Source organism: Corythoichthys intestinalis, chromosome 1 (assembly GCF_030265065.1).
Source record: "Corythoichthys intestinalis isolate RoL2023-P3 chromosome 1, ASM3026506v1, whole genome shotgun sequence".
NCBI lineage: Eukaryota > Metazoa > Chordata > Actinopteri > Syngnathiformes > Syngnathidae > Corythoichthys > Corythoichthys intestinalis.
The window spans coordinates 21,306,133-21,326,983 of NC_080395.1; the positions used below are offsets into that span (position 1 = coordinate 21,306,133).

At 38.6% G+C, this 20,851-nt stretch overlaps 1 protein-coding gene across 3 annotated transcripts in view; it reads right to left on the reverse strand.

Annotated features, from left to right (window-relative positions):
* Positions 1-17,158: 17,158 nt before the first annotated feature.
* phkb (phosphorylase kinase, beta) overlaps positions 17,159-20,851 on the reverse strand; it is a 199,506-nt gene continuing 195,813 nt past the window's right edge. Inside the window, exons 30-31 of one of the 3 annotated variants that reach the window (XM_057831354.1) lie at positions 18,450-18,590; positions 17,159-18,372 (exon numbers count right to left, since the gene is read on the reverse strand). In XM_057831354.1, the coding sequence (XP_057687337.1) occupies positions 18,235-18,372; positions 18,450-18,590 (279 nt within the window). In that variant the 3' untranslated portion in view covers positions 17,159-18,234. The remainder of the gene's footprint in view (positions 18,373-18,449; positions 18,591-20,851) is intronic. The other 2 variants (XM_057831348.1, XM_057831364.1) reach the window with 2 other exon arrangements.

Here is a 20,851-nt window from a genome sequence, read left to right on the forward strand (position 1 = left end):
TAAAAGTCATGAAACTGAGAACAATAAATCTAACACCGCCTTTGATGTTCAGGAAAAGTCGGACTTTAGGTTCATTTTAGGCGTTTGAAAACGCGATACTTAGCTTTGATTTTCCCTAAAACAAGTATGCAACGGTCACTACTACTACTACTAAAGGTTTAACATTTGCTTCAATGAAACTAGTTCTTGTAGTTTATATAAACACATACGATCAGTGACGGTTGTAGAATTTTTGTGAAACGTGGGCCAAGAAGGGGCCACATGTAAGTGTATTAAGGTAGATTTGTGTCTTTATTATTCAATCATAAAAAAAGTTGCAAAGCTGCAATCAAAATATATATTTTCAATTGAAATTTGAAAAGAAATGTTCAAATGAGTTAAATTAAGCGACAGGCTCTCGGATGGAGGCGCGTGCCTCGCATCAAACCGGTCGTCCTTTCGACTCGGGCTCAAGGTGATGGCTGGGGTCGGCCCAACGAGTGGTGGCCATGATTCTTCCTCTTTCAAGCTTTTCAGAAATACGCCATAGGTGTAGCCACTTGTCACTCAAACATGTCTGACCAACAACGAAGTGCAACGTTTGTCTCAAAATGATTCAATCAAATAAAAGGGAGCTCAAAGTTCTTTTCACTTAAAAAAATGGAATCTTTTTTTTTCTCTTCAATCAAAAAAGGGAGTTCAAAACTTCTCACTTAAAAAAAAAAAAAAAAAAGGACTTCAAAACATTTTTCGTTTCAATTAAAAAAAAATAGACTTCAAAACTTTTTTCACCTAAACAAAAAAAAAAAGATTAAATAAAAATAATATTTATATATATATTTTTTTTTAGGGGGGGGGGCAATTTTATTTTTGCATATGAATTTTTTTTTGATTGAAGTGATTTTTGTTGTTTTGTTTCTGTTATTTATTTATTATTTATTACTTAGTTTTAGTTGAATTATAAAGACACAAATGTCCTACACAAAATGTGGCCCAAACTAAAAAAATCATTACTTCAATCAAAAAAGTTTAAAAAAAAAAAAAAAAAAAAAAAAAACTAAATCTCCTAAAAAATTCAAAGAAAAATAATTTTCAAATGCTTTTTTTGAGTGTCAAATTTATTTTTGTATTTCAACACATTTTTTATATTTAAGTGACTTTTTTTTTTTTATTAAAAATATATTTTTTTATTGAAGCAACTTTTTTAATGCACAGTTTTCCCTGCACATAACGGTCGTGTAAATGCGCTATTAAAATAACAGCAAAATGCGAGATTGCTGAAAATCATTGTCGTGTAAAAGTGGCCTAAATTGTATGTGATGCCATAGACTTCATAAAGTCTATGGTGATGCTTACGAAACCCTGTGTTAAATTTAGTCAAGACTCAACTAAATTTAATGTTTACTAAAACCATAGGCAGAGAGATTTCCCCGCACATAATGGTCGTGTAAACGCGCTATTAAAATAACGGCAAAATGCGAGATTACTGAAGATCATTGTCGTGTAAAAATGGCCTAAATTATATGTGATGCCATAGACTTCATAATTATATTATGAAGTCATAATTATATTATGAAGTCTATGGTGATGCTTATGAAACCCTGTGTTGGATTTATTCAAGACTCAACTAAATTTAATGTTTACTAAAACCATAGGCAGAGTTTGAGTTGGCAGGGGGGACACAACATGTTAAAGACCCCGAAACACAGTGTCAGCAATTTAATTAACTTACAAGAATATTTATGATAATAAGTTGAAAATTAGTGTTTTTCTGTTTCCCATCAATCTTGAGGGGAATTCTAAATCAGCCTGCTTAGGACAGCTATACTTTTCGCCAAGATCGTCATCCATTGAATATGGTACGCCCGCCAGTGTCGTGCCAATGTAGTTATCCCCGTCAAAAATTGTATCCCCTGGGTGGAGCCACTGCAGTGCATTCAGGGAAGGCGGAGCCACTGCACTACTGCTTTGCTTTTGAGTTCCGTGTTTTGGTGATGTAGTTATCTACGAGGTTTTAAAACATGGTCCATCCATCAAAAAAAAATTCTGTCGTATAACATAACATAGGTACTAAACGTAAAAAAAGGCAATGTTTTACTGCTTTACTTGTAGGATGACCGATAACTGTTACTACTGTAATTCAAGTCCTGTATGGAGTTTCTCAAGTTTAATAAACATCGATGTCCAAAATATGTAACTGTGGTTCTTGTCTGGCTTCAAATAATTGTTTAAGTTGACATAACTCATAACTAATGTGTGTGCGTGCACTCCCGCAGCCAGGGGATACAGTTTTTGATGGGGGTAACTACATTGGCAAGACACCAGTGGTGGCTCTGTTGTACAATTAGCGTCTTTAGTGGAGTAAATTCACTCACCATTTTGGCGGTGCTCTCTGGCATTTCATGGTCCACATTTTCAATCCTTGGTTCTTGCTCAGGAGTTGTTGTCGCATTTGAAAGCTTAGGTTTGAGAAAAATTACGTATATCCATTTTGCCTCTTCGGTCCTCGGCAAAGCAAAGCAAAGCAAATGACAGCCTTAAGGTGCTAGGTAATATTGGTGATCTGTTCAAAAAATAATTGTTGTTGTTTGTTTTATTGCTTACAACTTTTATAGACAATATTTTACCGGAAAACTCTTAATTTTAAAATCATATATAGGAAAGTCAATTGCAATGACACTTTTCGGCCACCAGATGGGCCTGCCCCCCACCCCACCCGACCCCACTTAAACTCCTCGTATAACTAAAACTGATATGTTTGGTTGAACTTTAATCACGTTTCATGTTGCTTAACTCATTTGCTCCCAAAAACGTATAAATACATTTTATTTTTAATTGTTTCAGTGTCCCAAACAGTGTTGTTAATCTTACTGAAAAAAGTAATTAATTATAGTTACAAATTACTTCTCCCAAAAAGTAATTGCGTTAGTAACTCAATTACCTGAATGTAAGAGTAATTAGTTACTTGGCAAAGTAATTGGTGATAATTACTCCCCCCCCCCCCAAAAAAAAAAAAAAAAAAAAAAAAAGCCCAATTCTTTACCCTAATTTACCCTTTACCCTGAATCAGCTGTTAAAAGTTGTTAAAATTGCTCCCATTATTGCATTAGTTCCCTTCTCTCTACTTTCGACATATGAAAGTTTTAAAACTGTTTCATCATTTAAAGATAGATTCAAGTCAAGATTTTGCCGATTTAGAAGTTAAAAAGTTACTTAGGTTCGCTAGGAAGATTCTCTACAACAGAGCCGTCCTAAAAAGTACTGCTTTAAGATGGCGGCTGTCTACTAACTCATTTAGTGCCATGTCTGTCATTTTGCATCTAGTTATATCTATGTACAGTACATGTGATATCTATCATGTCTACCATATCTACCATAACATGCGCGCGTAGTTTGTACTAGCTATCGGCTACAACATGTATTATTGGAGCTACTTAGCATCGCGTTTGCTCGGCGTCACAACTTTCTTGCCTCCTCCATACTCCTGCTCTGTCGTCTCGGTGAGTCCGTCTCCTTCAGACTTTTCGACCAATATAGTAACGCATAGTAACGCATGCCTTTCCGTCCTCAGTAACGGTAACGGCGTTGCCAAGATGAGAAAAGTAATTAATTAGATTACCCACTACTGAAAAAAATAACGCCGTTAGTAACGCCGTTATATTGTAACGCCGTTATTAACAACACTGGTCCCAAAGACGTTTTATAAATACGTCTTTTACGTTTTTTTTCATAAGAGACATCTCTAGGTTCTGATGCAGCTTAGCTCCAAAGCACAATGCTAAAAATCCAATTTAAAGCAATAAAACTGGCCAATGGAGGGCAGTAGCGCATTTGGTAAGACCCGCAACCCGATTTAAGGGAACGAACGGCCGAGCCGCATGGCCGGGGCGCCTGCGGAAGACGATCGAATGGACGTCCAAGACGCCAGGCAGCGGACGACCGAGCAGAACAACCGAGAGGACGCCCGGGATGCCAGGCACAGGACGAGTGAGCAGAATGACCGGGACCACCAGCGCAGCGGACGATGCCGTTGAGTCCGTGCTGCTCGCCGAGCAGAGCCCGCACCGGCGTGCTCGGCCGCTCGCGTCCCCCACACCCTCCAGTGTCCCGCAACTCAGCCAGAAACGCGTAAGGCCAAACCAGTTCCCCCCTAGGAACACAACATGCCCCACACGTTTCCCAGGGGCGAACTCCGCCACGAGGCAGTGGTCATCACAAAAGAAAGACTAAAAAAAATTCATCTTAATGAGACACTACAGGCGGTGACGAGGGAAAACCCCACCACGTCTGCGGAGACAGCCGCGGCTGCCACAACAGCGCCATCTCCCAGCCCAACAGTCCAGCCATGTGCAAATAAATTGTTACTTTGGTATCAAAAGCTCTATTTGTCTTGTTGTTTATATTATATTGTAGAAGGAAAACATTATTCAGATGTTTGGGATGTCACATAAGCAAAAATAGCTGTGTTAAAGTCAAAGTTATGTTTGAAATGTATGCTTTTACAAAAAGTTTCAAAAATTTCTGTTTTTTCATCAGAAATTGGAAAATTGCTCAAACTAAGCTATTTTCTAATGCCGATTTCTAAAGAATGGAAAAAGATATGAACTTTTTTTTCCTGCTGAAAGAAGGATCTAATCTTTCTTTTGGTGGGTTCCATGTTTATACAGCAATAGAACAGAATTTTCTGAGGGCCTAGCAAAATCAGTCAAAATCCAGTAATACGGCCGGAGCGAAGGGGGTTGCACCGGTGAAAATGGCTGGGAGTGAATGAGTTAACATGTATTTGTTGGATTGAGCGAAGACCAAAAATAGCCTGAAAAAAGATTTTTACTGCCATGTTTAAAAAACAAAAAAGGTCCGCTAGGTTTATCAAACTTAAAATGATCTGTTATCAAAATATCTAACCTAATTTTAAGACAAATTGATCTGTGATGTTGAAAAAAGTCAATAGAGGTTCTAAATGGTATTTAATGTATGCAAAAAAACATTGGCTGGTTCAATGACGACTCTGCTAATCATGACAATTTGTATTTCAAAATAACTATGAGGGACTAAATGGAGATTTAGTAGTGTCCCTTATCAGATTGCCTCATCAAATGTTGATGTCTGCTACCATCTGGTGGTCTGCTTGTATAACAGCAATTATGATCAAACCCTCTAACAACATATCAAGGTTGAGCAATACAATACAACGTTGATGATGATGATAATAATTGCAACAACCTATTTTTTGTTAGATTTGTTCAAGAAAAGTGCAATATAATTTTCAATAAATATATCAATTCAAACTTTTAATATTTGTGAGGTTTTGAATATTGCTTATTAGTTTGCATTAAGTCAGTCATCTTAATACACACAAAAAAATGTTGCACTTCCAGTCTGTCACGAGATGGTATTACATAATTTGGACTGATTGTCTTGCTGAATCAAATCAATGTTTAGGAGTAGGAGGTGTTGTTGCCACGGCAACACAAAGTTCTTCTGTCATTGAAATGAAAGAATATAAGTTGCAACAAGGTCAAAAACAGTAAACAGCTGCGCCGCTAAGTGGGTCTGCTTTTATGGTCCCAGTCGGCGGTGTCATTTAGTTTTGATTCACAACATTTGGGAATATGGCTACTGTCCCGCCCGCTAATATGACATGTTGATACCATGGGTGTCACCTTGAACCGGATATGAAGTTATGGCACCGACGTGTCGGGGAACACAAAGCATCCATTTAGGACTTGATTATTGGGATTGTTGTCCACAGAGGACAACGAGCAAAGCACATTTTCAAAAATCATACAGTTGTGGTCAAAAGTTTACATACACTTGTGAAGAACATAATGTCATGGCTCTCTTGAGTTTCCAATTATTTCTACAACTCTGATTTTTGTCCGATAGAGTGATTGGAACAGATACTTCTTTGTCACAAAAACATTCATGAAGTTTGGTTCTTTTATGACTTTATTATGGGTTAACAGAAAAAGTGATCAAATCTGCTGGGTCAAAAATATACATACAGCAACACGAATTAGTAATTTCTTGTGAGTGATTATTGACTTGAACAATCATTGACTTGAACAAGTCAGGAAAGTCACTTGGAGCCATTTCAAAGCAGCTGCAGGTCCCAAGAGCAACAGTGCAAACAATTGTTTGTAAGTATAAAGTGCATGGCACTATTTTGTCACTGCCACGATTAGGAAGAAAACGCAAGCTATCACCTGCTGCTGAGAGAAAATTGGTCAGGAGGGTGAAGATTCAACTGAGAATCACCAAAAAACAGGTCTGCCAAGAATTAGAAGCTGCTGGAACACAGGTGTCAGTGTCCACAGTCAAGCGTGTTTTGCATCTCCATGGACTGAGAGGCTGCCGTGCAAGAAGGAAGCCCTTGCTCCAAAAGTGGCACCTTAAGGCTCGACTGAAGTTTGCTGCTGATCACATGGACGAAGATAAGACCTTCTAGAGGAAAGTTCTGTGGTCAGACGAAACAAAAATCGAGCTGTCTGGCCACAATGCCCAGCAATATGTTTGGAGGAGAAAAGGTGAGGCCTTTAACCCCAATTACACCATGCCTACCGTCAAGCACAGTGGTGGTTGTACTGTATCTATTCATCTTTGTTGCTTCATTTCTAATTGTGTATCATATTGCCTCTGTAAAGTCCTTTGAGACATTTGTTCTGATTGAGGGCTATACAAATAAAATTGAATTGAATTGAATTGGTAGTATTATGCTGTGGGGCTGTTTTGCTGCCAATGGAACTGGTGCTTTACAGAGAGTAAATGGGATAATGAAGAAGGAGGAAATGGGATAATGAAGAAGGAGGATTACCTTCAAATTCTTCAAGAAAACCTAACGTCATCAGCCCGAAGATTGGGTCTTGGGCGCAGTTGGGTGTTCCAACAGGACAATGACCCCAAACACACATCGAAAGTGGTAATGGAATGGCTAAATAAGGCTAGAATTAAGGTTTTCGAATGGCCTTCCCAAAGTCCTGACTTAAACCTAGGGATGGGAATCGAAATCTGATTACAATTCGGAACCGGTTCCTAGTGTTTCGAGGCCTCGACATCACAATGAAAAAGCCTTAACGATCCCTTTAACGAGTCCTGAAGACGCATATTGCGTCGTGACTGTCTTGTTGTCCAAACGCATCAAACTAGCATGGCGCCAAGAACCACCCGCTCCAAAGTTTGGCTACACTTCACCAGGAAAGAGGGTGAAAATGAAAGGTTACGATGGTTTAGCACGAAGCACGAGCATTGCAGCCGTTAACATAACAATGACAGCACATAGGTTCAAACGCTCGAAAGTGTGTCTTCACTTCACGAGGAAAAATTACAACAAAACGACTTGCAATCATTGCAAGGTGGAGATAACAGCATCGGAAGGGAAGGTGGAGACAACTGCTTCGGGAGGGAATAGACTACACTGTCCTCACGGAGACAGCTATACAGCTAGCTAAACTCCGATATGACGATACAGAAGACGTTGGTATAATTTGCTGACTTTATTCAGCCATCACTTGAAGAGTGAAACTAAAAATAGAAATGAAACAAATCAATTTCGTCCTCAATAACAAACAAGTTTGCATCAACGTAAATCAGCCATGATTAGCTGCTAATTCAGTAAAAACAAAACAGTTAGCATGCGTTCGCTAGCATTAGCACATCGTTCAAACCACTACACAACTGGATTTAAGTGTCCGATCGCGAGTGGAGACACACAACAACCACAACACAAAAGATGATACATACAGGCGTTGCCTCTGTAGATATTTTACAAGCATTAACAAAGAACGTAGGGTCGTAGCAGTGCCTCCCTCTCTCACTAACTCGCTCACTCGCTTGTATGCGGCATTTCTTCTTCTTCGCGTGTAAGCGCGCTCTTCTTCACGTGAGTGCGTTCTTCTTCGCGTGAGGAAGCGCAAGGGCGCCCCCACTTGAGCGTGAAAGCACCATAAAAACTAAAAGGCATTCATTTCAAAATACTGGTAAATAATACATTTTAACAGGGGTCCCCAAACTACGGCCCGCGGGCCGAATACGGCCCGCCCCGACATTTGGTCCGGCCCCCTGAACAATACCAGAGAGCATTTTGAATTTTTTTTTTTTTTTTCTCAATAGTGTTATTTTCTGGCATTTTTCTGTGAAGAACTCAGAGAGGGTTATTTGGTTATTATCTATTTGATTAATAGTGTTATTATTATTAATTATCATTATATTATTTGATTTTATTTTATTTACTTTTGTTCCGTGAAATATTCAATTCAATTCAATTCAATTCAATTTTATTTGTATAGCCCTCAATCACAACAGAAGTCTCAAAGGGCTTTGCAGAGGCAATATGATACACAATTAGAAATGAAGCAACAAAGATGAATAGATACAGTTCAAGTCCTGGGTATCCCCTATCCTAAAGACCCTCCATGCCGGCAAGGAAAAACTCCAAAAACTCCAGAGTCAATTGGGAGAAAAATGAGAAACCTTGGGGAGTACCAATCAAATATCCAGAAAGGGTTATTTGATTGTGGCTTTCTGAAAAACAATTTTTCTGAAAAACAATTTTTTACATTTAGGCACTCCTGCAATCGTCACACTTTTTCTGTTACAAACTGACCCCGGCCCCTCATCAGAGAAGGGAAAAGTTATGCGGCCCTCACTGGAAAAAGTTTGACCCTGCAAGTTTAACACATATTGCTAACGGCAGACCAACAACCTATATGCCAATATATACCAATATTTTTTATTTCTATTAGAAAAATGTTTCAGTAAAATGTTAAACATTCTTGTGCATTTGCCACTTATTGCCACAGTTAATATTGAGGCTTTGGGCCTCTTTTGACCTTGTTGTGAGTTTGTAAGGTTGTGACTTCTGATTAAACAAACTCGATGCCAATCAAAACGTTTGTTCTTCTTTTTCCCCAAATTAGAATCGATAAGAGAATCGATAAAGAATCGAATCGTTAAGCAATATCGATAATGGAATCGGAATCGTAAAAATCCTATCAATTCCCATCCCTACTTAAACCCCATTGAGAACTTGTGGACAATGCTGAAGAAACAAGTCCATATCAGAAAGCCATCAAATTTAACTGAACTGCACCAATTCTGTCAAGAGGAGTGGTCAAAGATTCAACCAGAAGCTTGCCAGAAGCTTGTGGATGGCTACCAAAAGCGCCTAATTGAAGTGAAAATGGCCAAGGGACATGTTACCAAATATTAACGCTGCTGTATGTATATTTTTGACCCAGCAGATTTGATCACTTTTTTCTGTTCACCCATAATAAAGTCATAAAAGAACTAGAGCTGTCAAACGATTAAAATTTTTAATCGAGTTAATTACAGCTTAAAAATTAATTAATCGTAATTAATCGCAATTCAAACCATCTATAAAATATGCCATATTTTTCTGTAAATTATTGTTGGAATGGAAAGATAAGACAAGATGGATATATACATTCAACATACGGTACATAAGGACTGTATTTGTTTATTATAACAATAAATCAACAAGATGGCATTAACATTATTAACATTCTGTTAAAGTGATCCATGGATAGAAAGACTTGTAGTTCTTAAAAGATGAATATAAGTACAAGTTATAGAAATGTTATATTAAAACGCCTCTTAATGTTTTCGTTTTAATAAAATTAGTAAAATTTTCAATCAAAAAATAAACTAGTAGCCCTGTTCTGTCCTCAATGTGTGTGAGTACACAAATTGACAGATAGCAAACATAAGTTCCAAAAAGAAATCAGACGGTGTGGCAAAGTTGCATGGGCTTTACTGAAGTCATCTCTTTTTGACAGGAGCACGTTTCTTGTATTTTTGTAAAACTGAAAATAACAAGGCAATGTGTCAATAACTTGCATAAATCACAAAATAACATAAAATGTACACACACGTGTCCATTTGAGCAGTAGCACTAGCCAATTAGCTCACAAGCATCTAACAATGTAGCTGCATTTCACCATATATGTGAACAAATTCAAATACACATTATCAATAACTATCTAATGCTCATGAATATAAACAAAGGAGGAATATAACTCACAAGCGATGCATGTATTAGACACAAACAGTGTGATGGGGCTATGAGAACTGCCACTGAATACTGGATGCGGACGTTAGCTGGTCTGAATAGCACTGTCTATTAGTGTGAGTTCGCGTCGACATATAATCACGTCAGAAAAGCGCGCCGAAACCCAAATAATCAGCTGCACTGAATCGCCAGCAGAGGGCGGAAAAACTCCGTAAAACACAATTTACAAGTTGGCCTTTCACTGTACTGACATTTAAATCTGTCTGAGCGGGCCTAGTGCGTTAATTGCGTCAAATATTTTAACGTGATTAATTAAAAAAATTAATTAACGCCCGTTAACGCGATAATTTTGACAGCCCTAAAAAGAACCAAACTTCATGAATGTTTTTTGTGACAAAGAAGTATCTGTTCCAATCACTCTATCAGAGAAAAATCAGAGTTGTAGAAATAACTGGAAACTCAAGAGAGCCATGACATTATGTTCTTCACAAGTGTATGTAAACTTTTGACCACAACTGTAAATGTCAGAAAGAAACCCATCATCTAGTGGAGTTAATATATCACAGGCAACATTACAGTACATGGAATTGGATGTTCCTCCAAAAAGGTAGGCCGCCAAGAATCCACGATTCCCTGATCATGGAATTTTCCACTGATTCGAACAGTTTCAGCAAAAATCAAAACAGTCTGCAGAATACAGGGCGGGGAACTGAATATTACATTTTACCTGAAGTCTGTCCCGGGGATAAGAGGCCATGGTTAAATAGCCCCCTCCACTGGCCCTGCTTGTAATGGGAAGAGAATGGATTTTGCAAGAAAAAAATGTGTGGGAGCGTGTTATGTTTCGATAAAACCAAGGTTGAACTTCTTATCCATGATTTCAAGAGGCACAGTATTTCTGGCACAACCACATAAATTCTTATCTGCAAGAACATAACACCTCCTGTGAAACGTGGTTGTTGCTGCTTTGCAAGCTTTGGCAGAGTTTTTCTTCACCTAAAACTGGGGCTTCAGTCAAAATACAATGATTCATGAACAGTTACAGTAATTTTCTGACTATAAGGCGCACTTGACTATAAATCGCCACCCACCAAATTTGACATGAAAATGGCATTTGTTCAAAGATGAGCCACACCTGTCCTCACTGTACGATGGGATATTTACACCAAGATATTAACTGGTAATACTTTATTTGACAGTGGCATCACAAGACTGCCTTCGACCAAATGAACCACCATGAATCATCATTGCTTCAAAAAGCTTCATTTGGCCTCACTGCTCCCTTGGGGGAGACAGTCAACCTCTGCTGCCACCTGTTGTCAACACTATTGTCATCCAACATGCCTCCTAGCATGCATTGCAGCGCTACAGATGTAAATAACAATCAAAACCCTTATTTCTTCAGTTACTGTTCCAATTGTTTCATGAATTGTTAGCTATTGTATTTGGTAACATTTTATGTGGCAGTGGCACCATAAACCTGTTATAAGACCATCATACTTATGACATGACACCGCCATGAGCATAAATGAATGCTTATGACAGATGTCATTTTGTGTCATCCGGCAAACTATATCACGTTTGAATGGATGTAAATTATCCGAGCTGGACATAGAGTTTGTGACATAATTTGCCAGATGATCCTTATTGACATCTGTCATAAGCATTCTTTAATGCTTATGATAGTGTCATGTCATAATTTTGAGGGTCTTATGGACAGTCTCATGACGCCTAGCCTTCATTGCTTCAAGAAGCTTCGTTTGGCCTCACTGCCCCCTTGGGGGAGACAGTCAACCTCAGGTGCCAGCTGTTGTCAACACTGCTACCATCCAACATGCCTCCTAGCATGCATTGCAGCGCTACAGATGTAAATAACAATCAAAACACATGTTCTGTACTAATTATTTCTTCAGTTATTGTTCCAATTGTTTCACTAATTGCTCGCTATGGTATTGGGTAAAACGTTATTTGACAGTGGCGCCATAAAAATGTCATAAGACGATCATACTTATGACAACGCCATGAGCATTAATGAATGTTTATGACAGATGTAATTTTGTGTCATCTGGAAAAGTATCTCACTTTTGAATGGATGTAAATTATCCGAGCTGGACACAGAGTTTGTGACATAATTTGCCAGATGATCCTTAATGACATTTGTCATTAGCATTCATTAATGCTAATGATAGTGTCATGTCATAATTATGACGATCTTATGGCAGCCTCGTGACGCCTAGCCTTCATTGCTTCAAGAAGCTTCGTTTGGCCTCACGGCCCCCTTGGGGAAGAAAGTCAACCTCGGCTGCCACCTGCTGTCAACACTGATGTCATCCAACATGCCTCCTAGCACGCAGTGCAGCGCTACAGACGTAAATAACAATCAAAACCCATGTTCTGTACTAATTATTTCTTCAGTTACTGTTCCAATTTTGTTTCATTAATTGCTACCTATGGTATTTGGTAAAACTTTCTTTGACAGTGACGCCATAAAACTGTCATAATACCATCATACTTATGACATGACACCGCCATGAGCATTAATGAATGCGTATGACAGATGTCATTTTGTGTCATCTGGAAAATGATCTCACTTTTGAATGGACGTAAATTATCCGAGCTGGACATAGAGTTGTCCAGCTGTCATAAGCGTTCATTAATGCTTATGATAGTGTCATGTCATAATTATGACGGTCTTATGACAGTCTTATGACGCCGTCAAATAAAGTGTTACCTATTAACCTAAATAAATCAAGAAATAAGCACTACTGGACTACAGGCCGCAGGATTCAAAATGAGGGAAAAAGTAGTAGGTTAAAGTTCGAAAATTACGGGAATATCCGATCTATAACTAATGGAGCCTTTGGTGATTTGCAAGTTGGATATGTAGGCACTTTAAATGGCCCTCTGAGGGTTTTTCTAACGGTCCATCCATTCAACCATTCATTCGTTGCTTACCCCATGAATCCACCCATTCATCAATCCATTCATTAATGACATCACTGCACAATGAGCAGCCACTTGTGGATTTCTTTGTGGAATTGATCAATCTGACTATTCATTTGCCATCCGTCAATGCATCTATCCATTAATCAGGTTGCTACTCAACCTTTGAATTTTGTCACAGAAATATTCGTATTGCTGCCATAACACACACATATCCTCAGAAATCAATTAGGATCTTGACCCCTAGAAGTAATGTTTGTCTGTTGGAAAATATGATTGGAAGGGAACAAATTGTTGCAAGCTAAATTGGTATTTGTCCAAAGCGTATCCATCGCACTCCTCTAAAGATGTTTTCTGCAACTGAATGGCATTCAATAATATGGATCCCTGCTGTTTGCTGGAAGGTGTATTTCCCCCTAAAAATAGCATCTTTGTTTCAAGGTGCACAGGCCATTAGCGTCAAAAAGAAGTCAATTAAAGTGCTGATTAAAAAAAAAAAATCTTGCCAGGACTTCAAAAGCGGGTGACATTTTATGCAGTCAAATTAAATGTTTTTAAAAGCTTGTATCTTATTTGGCAAAGTGACAGAAGTACAGAATATATATATATTTTTTTTGGGGGGGGGGGACCACTAAAGGGATTTTGATGAAGCAGCCCCTGAAACAGTTGCTTAGCAACTATATTTTAGACAAAGAAGCCTGCCATTTTTACATTTTGATTATCCAGTTTGGTGTAAGAGCACCATTTAACCCATGATGCTAAAAAAAAAAAAAAAGCGGACACTTTTCAGGTGTTTTTGTCAAAAGATATTTTAGAATATTAATACCAAATTGCAAATATACCAAAAAGCTGGACAGCGCCTAATTTTGAAATGGAATTCACATAGCAGAGAGATGTTAAAAAGATGTTGAATCAACATTCCGCTGTCGATCTTATATCGTTCACCAGACGTTGTCATTACTTTTGCACCCACGTTTAATGTTGTTCCAATGTTGAAATCCTTACTAAACCTCAACGTCATTTCGATTATCAACATTGGAACAACGCTGAATCAATCCTGTTTTCCTTCAATTTTAACCATGATGTTATTAATTCTTTCAAATATGCCTATATTTAGAGGTTCTGCTTTACTTACAAAGGAATTAGCTAATAATAAATGGATAAATAGTAAAAACTTAGCTGCATTTCAAATTACAGTATTTTTTATTGACTCACAACAACAGAAAACGTCATTAACGCTCAGTAAATTTATTTCAAACTTAAGCCTCCTCCTCAGTCTGGCGAGCTTCGCTGGTCTGGGGCGTAGCGTAGCACCATAGCCACTCCTGCAAAAGGAAGCGAAAGCATATTCTGACGCGTCCATTCCCATCTCCTTCTTCAGTGAATCTGAAGAGTACAGATAAAATGGCATTCACAGTTAATTCATATTATGGAATTCAAGCATATATCATGTGTTAGTTCAACATACTTCAGTATTTTGTGGTGAACTGAGTTTCTCAACCAGTCTCAAACCAAATTTGGGCTACATGTGGGAACGGAGCTAGCTAGCTAGCTTCGATGGAAAAATGACCGCACTATCTTGGTGTTCAATAAATTAATTTAGACTAGGCTTGATTGTGTAATATCTAGCGATTTTAGCACGTTAATTGGGGGGAAAAAAAAAAAAAGTTAGCCTAAACCATGGGTGTCCAAACCTGCCCTCAAGGGCCGCTGTGGGTCCTGGTTTTTGTTCCTACCAATAGAGCACAGACAGTTTAACCAATGAAGTTTGTGCTAAAACAAGCAGCACCTGACTGCAATCAACTGATTACACTTGTGAGACATTAGATTGGTGAAAAGATGTCGTCTTGTTTTGTAGGAATGAAATCCAGCACCCACTGCGGCCCTATGTGGAATAGTTTGGACACCACTGGCCTAAACCATAGACTTCATAATATATTGACAGGAAACGGGCCCGGGGCCAATTAATAGAGGGCCTATCTCACTCAAAGCTGACCTAGTGGAAACACAAAGAGCTTTTTACGTTGAAAACTCTTGTGAATGAATGCTTAAATCCCTGAATTCTTCATAGAAATGGACGCAAAACAGTCTTGATTCTTGGTTATAAGCAAAAAAACAGGCAGTTAGCATGTATTTTACGAAAATATGTCTAATGTGCTGCTGGTCTTGAAGCCACTGTGGCACCACCTGAACACCACAAAGAGCTTTTTACGTTGAGAATTCTTGTCAATAAATGCTTAAATCCCTGAATTCTTTAGAATTATAAACATGAAACAGTCTCGATTCTTGGGTAAAAGCAAAAAAAAAAAAAAAAAAAAGGGCAGTTAGCATTTCTTTTACGTAAATATGTCAAATGTGCTGCTAGTCTTTAAGCCACCGTGGCGCTGCCTTATTACCACAAAGAGCTTTTCACGGTGAAAATTCTTGTGAATAAATGCTTAAATCCCTGAATTCTTTGTAGATATGAACGTAACACAGTCTCGATTCTTGGTTAAAAGCAAAAAAAAAAAATGGGCAGTGAGCATTTATTATACAGAAATATTGCGAATTATGACACCAATGTCGCAGTGGTTAATTTGTCCCATTGTTTTTTTTCCCACAACATTTCAAAATGCATGCATGGTATGAAAAATATAATAATTACCTTGAATCCTCGAACAAGTCACTCCTGAGACAATCCTTCCTGTTTTTATTCAGTACAGGTTTCGAACCTTTTCAACCTACAGTAACTCCGCCGTTGGATAGCTGGATGTGTTTGAGAATGACTGCTTACTGACTGAAGTGGACTGTGGGACGGCCCCCTACTTGAAGGCGTGGCGTAGTGTCTGGGGAAAGTGTCCCGTCAATATCATTATGAAGTCTATGCCTGAACTCAGCTCTAGGAGATGTGACATATTTATGTCACACTGCTGTTGCCATAGTGTGCACTTCCTGTGGGTGTGGTATTACAGTATAAAAGGAATCTCTGTGATGTCTCTGTGACATATATGCTGAGAGTGAGAAGCACACTGAATAAAGAAGTGTTGTTCCATTCAAGTCTCGGCCTGACATGTACTTAGATCAAGGAAGTACTTAGCGAACATCCAGGCTAAGTAAGTCTTTGCACGTATGCCAATCACCGCAAATACACCATTTCTTACAATTTCGGCTTTGTCACGTTGTGTCAGGCGAAGCGTTTTATATACAAGTAATAATGACAAACATGGTTCATTCTACCATCAGACATTGTTGCTGTTAAAGGCTCTGAAGAAGAGCAACAGGCTTACCTTTAAATATGGCTATCTTTAGATGAGGCATTTCCAATGGAGTTCGTTCGAAGTGATATGGTCTTCCCGATCGTCTTCCCACGAACACAATTATTTTTTTGACCATAACTCCTGCTCATCCATAACTCGATGACTTTTCAATCATACATCTCGGTCAATCATAAATCAACTATCTGTCAAAATTAGTTCATTAGGGTGACCAAACATCCTCTTTTGCCAGGACAAGTCCACTTTTCACTTCTTCTCCGTTACGTCCGGCCGGGTTTTAGAAATCCATGAAAATGTCCGTTTTTCATGATTTTTCACAGGACCAATCCCTCTGGCCGCTGGGGGGCAGCGCCTGCCTGTGTTGACGTGGCTCCTACTAGTAGGGGAAGAAGGAGTACTTTTTGTTTTTTGTTGGTAGTTTACCGCTTGTACCATGGGGTGTTACCGCCATATACTGGGTTGATGGTTTGGCAAGAAATCAGGCAGTTATAGACTACAATAAGGAGTAGTTCTAAGAGACGTTTATGCTGTTTTAATTACTAAAAATGTTTAGTTGGTACAAAGCCTACTGTGTGAGTGTGTGTATTGACTAAACTACATTTCCATGGTTCTGCATTATATTATTTTTTAATCATTATATGTTTTTTGTTGGTTTTGCGTTTTTATAATTTATTTTAGGAAGAATAAAGCCTGTTGAGAAACCTTTAACCTGTTGACTAAAAAATATTTTCATATAGTATGTGGCTTTATATATTTTTTTATAAAAATGAATTTTTCTATCCAGACAGAGGAGGCACAGTTTAAATATAATAAAGTGATATAGGCATCTTTGAGTGAACTTCGAGTAAAATTCAAGTATTTCGAGGCCGGGCCAAGTGTCCTCTTTTTTGGAAATCAAAATATGGTCACTCTAAGTTCATCATCTATAAAACAATGTTAACCCAACCACCGCCTGACATACAATAGAACAATGTTGTTTCAACGTCACTGTATGGTGTCATCGGTATTTGTAATATTGATTCAACATGGTTTATCGTCGAAAAACGTCGATGTCAACCATACTAATGATTATGATGAAAAATCAACGTTTATTCAACGTCACTATGCTCTCCGGGAATTTTTTTATCATCGCATGTTAGCGGAGAGAGGCGACAAACTTTGATAATTTACCTATTAAAAAACAAAACCATGATTAACTTGACCTAACAAACAATATACAATCATACTTTTAAATGTGTCTTTATTTCTCCTTGCACTGCTGCCATTAAGCAAAAAAATATATGTATAATTGTGCATGCAACCATGACAATCTAAACATTTAGCGTGTATTCCAACACAAAAAAACGCTATTCACATTCAAAGTAGGTGATTTCTAAACATCACTTTGCACCGGATTAGCAGCTAATCATGCTTCTGGCAATCAAAAGCACCATGATGAACAGGATGTTATGACGACTTAATGGATTCAAAAGGGGTTAGTTTAGCTTGCTTTAGATTAGCATGACACTGGCTAATAGCTAGCATTGCTCTGTAAATCATTAAGAGGATTTAGTTGTATGGCTGTTGATTGGCAATTCAGCAACTGTACTGCCAAAATGTAGACTACAAGCAATTCGACAGCAAATTTGACATGGTGTTTGTCAGTGAATGTTGTGTGACAATTAACCAACTGTCAGAAGAGTCTAGGCTTAGCTTAAGTCTTAGCACAAAATGCTAATGCTAGTTCATTCTTACATCCCTTCAAAGCTTTTCTTGCTAACCGGCCTAAAATAATTCTGAGACGGCTGCCGAGTGTTGAGTAAAAGGACTAAAAAAATGTAGTAGCTGCCCTTCATCTCAAAATTCTCAGTCTTACCCTCTGTTTTGACAGGTTTGGCTAGAAAGACAACAAACAGAATGATTAACTTCTTAGTCTGTTGTTCCATCAACCACATGATGTTTCTCCACCACCAAAATCCACCTAGACTTTAGTGCACATGCTAATCTAGGAAAAGTAGTGAATCAGATGACGGAAATTTAGCATGAGGGCTTCTAGCTAACAGAACATGGGTCGTCCTTGCAGGGCTTCACGTCACCCTGCAGCAGCAGGGTCATGACGGCCTTGGTCAGGTAGCTTGAGGTGCCTCTCCGGCCTACAGGTGGAGTGTTGTAGAAGGCCTGGGGGTCGTCCTAAAAAAAAAAAAAAAATGTCGGGGAGGAACACAGTGAATTTTTAACAAATGGAAGGAGAGCGGAAGCCTTTATACCTGTTTCTCAATGCATTCTGAGCGACTGTGATCCCGTTGGAAGTCTGCAAATGCGTCCTTCACCAGACTGTCCAGGTCCACTTTTTCTGCAAAGTCCACTTCTGGGTTTCTCTCCAGTACAATGGACACCACCATCAGCAGCTGCTCGTACAAAACATTGGAAACTGATTTTAAAGCGTGCAAATATTTATTTAATAATTAATTAATTAATGAGTGTTATTATTTTTTAAATAAAATTTAAATGGTGCATAGAAACCATTTATTGTTCATTTGAATCATTATCTCTAATTTACCAAAACTATACATATTACAGTTGTCCGATAATGACTTTTAAACCGATATCCCGATATTGTTCAACTCCAAAAATCTGATACAGATATATGCACTTGTGGACTTATAGCAATAACTGCTGTGCAAAGCTGTGACCAGCCCTTGTACCAAAGCAGAAGGCTACTACATTCACTTTGAAGGCAACATGTATACTGGTCCAAATCCGATAATGAAAAACCGATGTCAATATTATCCGATATCATTTTAAAATGATTTTATCAGCCGATATCATCAGGTACCCGATAATTAATCGGGTCACCAATAATATTGGCTCAATTCTGATTTATTTATTTTTTGCCCATATGTGAAATGTATAATTTTTTTTTCTTGCCGTGTGAACAGTCCATATCTTCTTTTTTTTTTTCAGATCCAACGGGGCCATTTTAATACGAGTAGGAATGGAATACATCTTGAGCAAGGGCGTAAGTTTGCATAGGGATGGTAGGGACAAAACACTGCCAACTTTTCAGGATGTTCAAATTTCCCCCACCAACTTTTAAGCAACCTTATTTGCATCATATAATTTGTTCAGTTATATACAGTGCCTTGCAAAAGTATTCGGCCCCCTTGAATCTTGCAACCTTTCGCCACATTTCAGGCTTCAAACATAAAGATATGAAATTTAATTTTTTTGTCAAGAATCAACAACAAGTGGGACACAATCGTGAAGTGGAACAACATTTATTGGATAATTTAAACTTTTTTAACAAATAAAAAACTGAAAAGTGGGGCGTGCAATATTATTCGGCCCCTTTACTTTCAGTGCAGCAAACTCACTCCAGAAGTTCAGTGAGGATCTCTGAATCAGAAGTTCAGTGAGGATCTCTGAATGATCCAATGTTGTCCTAAATGACCGATGATGATAAATAGAATCCACCTGTGTGTAATCAAGTCTCCGTATAAATGCACCTGCTCTGTGATAGTCTCAGGGTTCTGTTTAAAGTGCAGAGAGCATTATGAAAACCAAGGAACACACCAGGCAGGTCCGAGATACTGTTGTGGAGAAGTTTAAAGCCGGATTTGGATACAAAAAGATTTCCCAAGCTTTAAACATCTCAAGGAGCACTGTGCAAGCCATCATATTGAAATGGAAGGAGCATCAGACAGCTGCAAATCTACCAAGACCCGGCCGTCCTTCCAAACTTTCTTCTCAAACAAGGAGAAAACTGATCAGAGATGCAGCCAAGAGGCCCATGATCACTCTGGATGATCTGCAGAGATCTACAGCTGAGGTGGGAGAGTCTGTCCATAGGACAACAATCAGTCGTACACTGCACAAATCTGGCCTTTATGGAAGAGTGGCAAGAAGAAAGCCATTTCTCAAAGATATCCATAAAAAGTCTTGTTTAAAGTTTGCCACAAGCCACCTGGGAGACACACCAAACATGTGGAAGAAGGTGCTCTGGTCAGATGAAACCAAAATTGAACTTTTTGGCCACAATGCAAAACGATATGTTTGGCGTAAAAGCAACACAGCTCATCACCCTGAACACACCATCCCCACTGTCAAACATGGTGGTGGCAGCATCATGGTTTGGGCCTGCTTTTCTTCAGCAGGGACAGGGAAGATGGTTAAAATTGACGGGAAGATGGATGCAGCCAAATACAGGAACATTCTGGAAGAAAACCTGTTGGTATCTACACAAGACCTGAGACTGGGACGGAGATCTATCTTCCAACAGGACAATGATCCAAAACATAAAGCCAAATCTACAATGGAATGGTTAAAAAATAAACGTATCCAGGTGTTAGAATGGCCAAGTCAAAGTCCAGACCTGAATCCAATCGAGAATCTGTGGAAAGAGCTGAAGACTGCTGTTCACAAACACTCTCCATCCAACCTCACTGAGCTCGAGCTGTTTTGCAAGGAAGAATGGGCAAGAATGTCAGTCTCTCGATGTGCAAAACTGATAGAAACATACCCCAAGCGACTTGCAGCTGTAATTGGAGCAAAAGGTGGCGCTACAAAGTATTAACGCAAGGGGGCCGAATAATATTGCACGCCCCACTTTTCAGTTTTTTATTTGTTAAAAAAGTTTAAATTATCCAATAAATTTTGTTCCACTTCACGA